Source organism: Ranitomeya variabilis, chromosome 1 (genome assembly GCF_051348905.1).
Source record: "Ranitomeya variabilis isolate aRanVar5 chromosome 1, aRanVar5.hap1, whole genome shotgun sequence".
NCBI lineage: Eukaryota > Metazoa > Chordata > Amphibia > Anura > Dendrobatidae > Ranitomeya > Ranitomeya variabilis.
In genome coordinates, this window is record NC_135232.1 from 227,111,724 (window position 1) to 227,120,371 (window position 8,648).

General features: G+C 43.7%; 1 protein-coding gene across 3 annotated transcripts in view; it reads right to left on the reverse strand.

The window, feature by feature from the left end:
• The window catches only part of MPHOSPH9 (M-phase phosphoprotein 9), a 135,724-nt gene extending 128,602 nt beyond the window's left edge, over positions 1-7,122 (reverse strand). For 2 of the 3 annotated variants that reach the window (XR_013223417.1, XM_077293194.1), the window contains exons 1-2: positions 6,999-7,062; positions 4,990-5,130 (exon numbers count right to left, since the gene is read on the reverse strand). Coding sequence is in view for 1 of the 3 variants with exons in the window: in XM_077293194.1 (XP_077149309.1) it covers positions 4,990-5,086 (97 nt within the window). In the remaining 2 variants the exon portion in view is untranslated. Of the gene's footprint in view, positions 1-4,989; positions 5,131-6,998 lie in introns of all 3 variants that reach the window. The other variant, XM_077293195.1, reaches the window with a different exon arrangement.
• Between the last annotated feature and the right edge of the window lie 1,526 nt (positions 7,123-8,648).

An 8,648-nucleotide genomic window follows, 5' to 3' on the forward strand; every position in this document is an offset into this window, starting at 1 on the left:
ACCATGGCATAATGGTTCCACAATTCCCATTATAATGACCTATGTTTAGGATAGGTATTCAATGTCTGATCGGTCGGGGTCCGATACCCCTGCCGATCAGCTATTATTTGTGTCGGCGGCCTCAGGCCATAAAAACTCGTTGAGGGAGCTGCTCCATATTCTGATAGTGGACGTGGCTGGGTATTGCTCATCCGCCTTCTATTCAAATCAATAGGAAGTGGATATACAGTACCCAGCCTCGGCCACTATCAGAAGACAGAGCAGCTCTGCAATTGAGCATTCGAGACATCGGCCGCTAATACCGAGAACCGCTGATGGGCAGGAGTGACGGGTATTGGACCCGGACTGAGCAGACATTGATGACCTCATCAATCATAAAGGTCATCAATGATAAAGTAGTGGACAACCTCTGACAGCTCATTTACAAATAAGAAAAATGTGGATTTCTATGGACTAGGGCATTGGATCACAGATACTAAAGTATCAACTTTATTCAATTTCCTGTAACCTACTTGCCCATAGAGATGGCTTATAAGTAAGGAATCCAGTGTGCATTTATCTCCCCTGAAGAAGCCGAAAGGGAGAAACGTATCGGGAGGCACATGCTTTTGAGGGCTAGTTCACTGCAAGGGCTATCTGTGGTCTGCCCTTGTTAGAGCGTGAGCTAAGGGGTCTAGGGTCCACTCAGAACACCGAGAACTATCTAGGGCTTTCAGCAAGCTCCACCTGGCTAAATGGTATACAAGATGGATGTCTGCTGTAATGACTATTCGCTTTGAATCAAGATTTGGGTGAAACTGTTTCCAATGTATTTTCCTGCCAAATAAAGGTATATGTTTGAAAATACTGACACTATATACAGAATAATGACATTGGGATTTGATATGTATGTGAGCTAAACCACTCTCAGCCTCACATGAGAAAAGGAAACTGAATCACTATCAGGTTCACAATTTGAATTGCTGTCAATGCGGTGTTAAGTTTAATTACAGGTGTACATACCACTTTGAGTGCAAATTGAACCATTGTCAGTTTCATTCTAGTTTTTAGTAATTCTAGAAAAAAATAAAATAAAAAAATATAACTACTGCCAGTCCTATTCTAATTTATAGCACGTACAGCGAAAATTAAGCCACGGTCAGTTTCATTCAGGTCTATGATATTTAGTGAAAACTGAACCACTGTCAGTTTCAAAACTGATCCATCGTCAGTCTCATACAGGCTTAGGCTACTTTCGCACTAGCGTCGTTTGGAATATGTGGCAATGTGCAGCTGTAGCAAAAAAATGCATCCTGCAAACGTGCCCGCAGGATGCGTTTTTTTGCCCATATACTTACATTAGCGGTCGCATTGCGACGTATGTCCATGCGTCGCACACTGGAAGCGTCGGCCCCAAAAAAGTTACATGTAATGTTTTTTCGTGCGTCGGGACCGCCATTTCCGACCGCGCAGGATACGTTCACACTTCCGTCTTTCAGCTCCCGTCACAATCCGTCGATTTTTGAGAATGCAGGATCCGGCAAAAAAATTAGCAGGATCCTGCATTTTCCCATAGACTTGTATTAGTGACGGATGGCCACACGTCACATCCGTCGTGTGACGATCTGTCGTGTTTTGGCGGACCGTCATCTGGAAAAAATGTTCAATGTAACGTTTTTTGTCTGAGTCGGGAAAACGTGTAGCGACGGATCCTGCATCATACGTCGTTCACTAGAATGGAAGCCAATAAGCCTCTCTCTCTCGTCCCCTGACATTTCATACCCGGAATTTCTGTACGACGGATCCGTCATTACACTGGATCCGTCGCACACGTTTTCCCCTATTTTCATGACGTCCGTCGATACGTCATTTTGCTGCACCACGATGGACACCAAAAAACGGAAGTGTGAAAGTAGCCTTATAGTACGTCTAGTAGGAACTGAATTATTGTCAGTTTCATTTAGTTTCCCTCTATTTGTGTGAGTCCTATTGCCCTAACTAGGTGATATTTTATATTTCGTCTATTTTAATATAATATAATTAAAGGGAACCTGTCACCCTGTTTTTTCGATATGAGATAAAAATATGGTTCAATAGGGCCTGAGCTCAGCTTTACATCAGTATGTTTCATATCCCCCGATTCCCCACCTTTGCTGCCAAAATACCTTAGTAATCTCTCTGTTTTCGTATGTCAGTCACTGATTAGCAGGGCCTAATCGCCAATTCTCCCCACCTCCGGCTTTGCTCTACAAATCTTCTTTCCTGCTTTTGCGTAGTTTTCTGCGACTGCGCAATTCCAGTGGCGTCTCGCGCGTGCGCAGTATGGTTTGCCCAACAGTGAGCAAAGCATTTAACTCATTATTACGCATGCGCCGGCATTTTCCTAGACGTTCTGAGCCCTGGAAGTGTTTCTATGCTTCCGGGGAACAGAGCATAGGGTCAAAAGCCGGCGCATGCGCAATAATGATTTCATGCTTTGCCCACAGTTAGTCAAAGCATACTGCGCAGGCGCTAGAGGCTAATTGAATGCGCAACCGCAGAAACTAACCAGAATCTGTGGTATTCACAGATCTAGTTATGTCTAACATGGCGAAGGGCAGGGGGAGAGACAGCGATTAGGCACTGCCCATCGGACCGGGGTGATTGACATACGAAAACAGAGAGATTACTAAGGTATTAGGTTCCCTTTAAAACTGTAGTCTTGTAAGCCTCACTTTTTGCTGGATGTATATGGGGAGAAATTGTGGAAAAAAAAAAACAATTCTGACATTGCTTATTGAGAATTATTTTACAATGTACATTGTGTGTTAAAAAAGAACATCGCAATATGATTCTCCTCATCAATAAGATTATCACAATACCAAACATTTATTTATTCACAAGAAATTGCTCATAATCATTTGGAATACCCTTTCCATATGTGGGTAGAGTACCTATATTTATATGATTCACAACCAGTGTGACCAAACAATAAATTGATCACCACTATGGTACTTGATAAAACAACAATTTTATTGAAAAACCATGATAAAACATATAAAATACATTTAACTACATGTTACTGAGGGTACAACAAATCCACAAAAGAGGGACTATATAGCCTGGGGTATACTTCCTATCCAGACTAAGTGTGTGCAAATATGTAAGGTGCTAAGATTACCACCCACCAACTCATCTTTAGAACATCTTCATATTTTGAAGCTGTATATATCCATTTTATGGCACCATAGCAATATATTACTGAAGTTGGCCCAAATCTGGTGCTCCAAAACTTGACAACGATAATAAGAAGAAGCTAACGCGAAACGCGCGTCGGGGCAGAGGGACGCCGGGGCACCCTTCCAGACTTCATAGTAAGTACTTTTGCTTTCACCCTCCACCATCTCCAGTACATTATTATCGTTGTCAAGTTTTGGAGCACCAGATTTGGGCCAACTTCAGTAATTTTTTTGAATGCCTTTTCTGAATGCAGCAATACCACATATGTGTATTTTTTTATTATCTCTGTTTTTACGGGGGGGAAAAGGAGGGTGATTTGAGCTTTTATATACAGCTGTGGCAAAAATTAAGAGACCACTGCAAAATGTTCACTTTGTCTGATTTTTCTCTTTATAGGTACGTTTTTGAGTAAAATGTAAATTGTTCTTTTAGGCTGGTTTCACACTTGCGTTTTGATCTGCAGCGTTTTAGCGCTAAAAAACGCAAGCGTTTTTTTCCCTATACTTAACATTAAAAAACGCATGCGTTTTTTAGTGTGCGTTTTGACGCGTTTTCGGCAACGCATGCGTTTTTTGACGCGTGCGTTCATTTGCAGAAATGCAACATGTAGTAATTTCTAGCGGCGTTTTTTTGCCGCAAAAAAAACGCATGCGTTTATTCGCGGCAAAAAAAATGCATTGCTGTCTATGTAAACGCATGCGTTTTTACCGAAAAACACAAGAAAACACAAGAAAAAACAAGAAAACCCTAACCCTAAACACAAGAAAAAACAAGAAAACCCTAACCCTAACCCTAGGGTTACTAGGGATCCTAACCCTAAACCTAACCCTAAGGTTAGGATCCCTAGTAACCCTAGGGATCCTAACCCTAACCCTAGGGATCCTAACTCTAACCCTTAGGGTTAGGATCCTAACCCTTAGGGTTAGGATCCCTAGGGTTAGGGTTAGAGTTAGGATCCCTAGGGTTAGGATCCCTAGGGTTAGGGTTAGAGTTAGGATCCCTAGGGTTAGGGTTAGGATCCCTTGGGTTACTAGGGATCCTAACCCTAACCCTAGCTATTTCTGTTTATAGTGGGTTTTCTAGTTGATTTTGAAGATTGGCAGCTGTCACACACTTCTCAGCATGCGTTTAAAAAACGCAAACGCAGGAAAAAACGCATGTAAACGCGGCAAAACGCCGCGTTTTTTTCTGCATGCAAAAACGCATGCGTCTAAAAAACGCGGCGTTTTGCCGCGTTTACATGCGTTTTTTCACCACATGCGTTTTTTTTTAAAACACTGCAGATCAAAACGCAAGTGTGAAACCAGCCTTACTCTATAAACTTCTGACATGTCTCCGAAATTCCAATCAATAATTTTTGTATTTTTTTCTGACAAAGAAAAATGGACAAAGTTTAAAAACAAACAAAAAAAAACCCAGTGCTTTCAGACCTCAAATAACGCAAAAAAACAATCATTTAGAAACAACAATACTAATGTTTTAACTCGGGAAGAGTTCAGAAATCAATATTTTGTGGAATAACCATGATTTTTAATCACAGCTTTCATGCGTCTTGGCATGCTTTCCACCAGTCTTTCACACTGCTTCTGGCACAAAAATGTAAGCAGTTCTTCTTTGTTGATGGCTTGTGACTATCCATCATCCTCTTGATTACATTCCAGAGGATTTCAGTTGGGTTCAGGTCTGGAGATTGGGCTGCCCATGACAGGGATTTGATGTGGTGGTCTTATTTTTTGCCAGACAGCTGTATACATTTTTTCCACATATTTTTGTAAAACATTTTTAGTTTACTTTTCAGTGTTCTTGATAGTTTCCTTAGGGGACTTGAAGCCGCAATCGTCTGATCGCTTGTGCTGTATACAGTATTCATGTATATAGCAAAAATCATGGTCTCGTCTGACTCCAGACCACAGGCGGGGTTTCAAGGAAGCTCTGGAATGACAAGCACGAAGCAAGCATTGAGGTCTTCAACAGTATTCTGCCCCCTTATGTCGGTATTCCCCCACCCCCTTTGGACCACTCTGCTCCTCCCATTGGTCTAACAGATGTTATCTAGAATTTTGACAATCACACTCGCTTCTAGTTGGATATGACAACCGTCAATCATCGCCAGACCCGCCTCTTTCTCCAGCCTCACAAAGTCGACGCCGGCGGGAGAATGAGACGTGTCATCACGGACACAGGACGTCGTGTACTGTGCAGTAGTGATGGGAAATCTAGTTCATTTTGGTGATTAGTTCACCATGAACTAGTTCACTGAAAAGATTAGTTCAAAAGATTAGTTCATTTAGTTCATTTAGTTCAGTATTTCTCTGGATTCTGCTGAGAAGAGATGGATCAGTTCTAGTTCGTTACACAGAAGCTGTGGCTCCTAGGATGAGTTATAGTTTTGTTAAAATTATCAGAAATAGTTAATACATCTGATCATTACATAACAAACTCTTGTTAAAGGGGTACTACCCAGTCTGGAGAAAAAAAAATTCAAGTTATTTATTCAAGTTAGGCTACGTTCACATTTGCGTTGTTCGGTGCTGCGTCGGCGACGCAACGCACGAACAACGCATGCACAACGCTGCGTTTTGTGACGCTTGCGTTCATTTTTTCAACGCAAAAAAAATGCAACTTGTTGCGTCCTCTGCGCCCTGACGCGTGCACCAAAAAAGATGCAAGCGTCACAAAACGCAAAACAACGCATGTCCATGTGCCCCCATGTTAAACATAGGGGCGCATGACGCATGCGTCGCCGAACCTGCGGCCGACGCAACACAAATGTGAACGTAGCCTTAGTAATTTCTTTTCTTTCTTTCTTTGTGAAATATTCAAGCCTCCCAGTGCTGCTCAGCTGCTGTGTGTCCCAGAGCACTGGAAATGCATCATGTGACCTGTGAACTAAATGAACTATATGAACTGCTGAACTAGATGTTCTGTTGAGAATGACTCAGGACAGCCTAGTTCAACGTGATGCATCTCACTGAGCCCAGCAGCAGTTCCCCTGCCTGTATTAGTGTAGAGTACTGACTAATAATGATTGCGTATGAGGGAGCTGAGAAGCCGTTCAGCATCCTGAGAACAGAACAGGAGCCAGTGGTAAAGATTTTAGCAAGACTGATCTTCTACAGGAGGCTGATCCTCTACAGGAGGCTGATCCTCTACAGGAGGCTGATCTTATCACAAAGACTGGTGAGGGGCATGAACCCCACCACAGAATCACTCTCTCATACACACATGAGCTGTGTCTGTCTACTGTACAATTTCAGTTTTTATTATTACTATTATATTTGTATTTGATGTGTGGTATAGTGTTTTACTACCTTCTTTTCCAGCATCAGGAGCTATAAAGAGCAAGTGTGAGACCAGGGATCTTCAGTGTGAGGAGCTGTACGAGGGATCACTCTCTGTCTCCTCCCACTTCCTGTTTAGTTCATAATGAACTAATCTCTGTCAGGATGGTGAACTAGATGAACTAGTTCACGCTGAAGATTAGTTCATTTTGAACTACTCACTCCCGAACTACCCATCACTATTGTGCAGAGTGTGTGCTGGCTGCCGCAGTGACAGCCAGTCATAGCCAGGCACTGCACACCAGTCATAGCCAGGCACTGCACACCAGTCATAGCCAGGCACTGCACACCATGGCGCTGCGGCACCGGCACAGCAGTCAGGCAGCGGGGACATAGGAGCCACACGGCACATGCCAGGAGGCAGACGCTTTCCTTATAGGACAATAGCTTTTCACTGAGAGGAAAACGGCGGCTCCCGGCCTTCACCATAATATGTTATAGAAAGGGTTAATCACTGACCTGGCTAGCCGCTGCCGCGCCGAGCAGCGGAAGACCCAGCCATCCTCCGTCCTGCGATGTAAACATTGTCGTGGTGTCAATAAAGCTAGGAAGAAGGAGGGCACTGCTCACTAGTGAGGCGGGGCTTATTAGCAAGGGCGCGGGGATTGGCTGCGGAGAGAATTCAAATCCTGCACAATGCAGAGGAGACTGATCACCGGGGTATGCATCGGCAATTATACGGGGGCCAGGATAATAGGGGGAGGGCAGCTCCCTCACTGCCCACCAGGTTCTTGGCTTCATCGTTGTCCACGAGATCAGTAGCAGCTATATGTAGCACGGTGTATGGGCAGCAGCAGTTATATGTAGCACGGTGTATGGGCCGCAGCAGCTATATATAGCACGGTGTATGGGCCGCAGCAGCTATATATAGCACGGTGTATGTGCTGCAGCAGTTATATATAGCATGGGGTATGGGCGGCAGCAGTTATATATAGCACGGTGTATGGGCAGCAGCAGTTATATATAGCACGGGGTATGGGCAGCAGCAGTTATATATAGCACGGTGTATGGGCAGCAGCAGTTATATATAGCACGGGGTATGGGCAGCAGCAGTTATATGTAGCACGGTGTATGGGCAGCAGCAGTTATATATAGCACGGTGTATGGGCGGCAGCAGTTATATATATCACGGTGTATGGGCTGCAGCAGTTATATGTAGCACGGTGTATGGGCAGCAGCAGTTATATATAGCACGGTGTATGGGCCGCAGCAGTTATATATAGCACGGTGTACGGGCCGCAGCAGTTATATATAGCACGGTGTATGGGCAGCAGCAGTTATATATAGCACGGTGTATGGGCAGCAGCAGTTATATATAGCACGGTGTATGGGCAGCAGCAGTTATATATAGCACGGTGTATGGGCAGCAGCAGTTATATATAGCACGGTGTATGGGCGGCAGCAGCTATATATAGCACGGTGTATGGGCGGCAGCAGCTATATATAGCACAGTGTATGGGCGGCAGCAGCTATATATAGCACGGTGTATGGGCGGCAGCAGCTATAGCACGGTGTATGGGCTGCAGCAGTTATATGTACCGTATATAGCACGGTGTATGGGCAGCAGCAGTTATTATTATTTATTTATATAGCACCATTAATTCCATGGTGCTGTACATGAGAAAGGGGTTACATACAGAGTTATAGATATAATTTACAGTAAACAGGTTTATAGTGACACACTGGTACAGAGGGGAGAGGACCCTGTCCTTGCGGACTTACATTCTATGGGATAGTGGGGAAGAGACAGAAGGTAGGGGTGAGGCGGCGGCTCTGGCGGTGGTCAGCAGTTATATATAGCACGGTGTATGGGCAGCAGCAGTTATATATAGCACGGTGTATGTGCTGCAGCAGTTATACAGTGGGGCAAAAAAGTATTTAGTCAGTCAGCAATAGTGCAAGTTCCACCACTTAAAAAGATGAGAGGCGTCTAATTTACATCATAGGTAGACCTCAGCTATGGGAGACAAACTGAGAAAAAAAAATCCAGAAAATAACATTGTCTGTTTTTTTATCATTTTATTTGCATATTATGGTGGAAAATAAGTATTTGGTCAGAAACAAAATTTCATCTCAATACTTTGTAATATATCCTTTGTTGGCAATGAC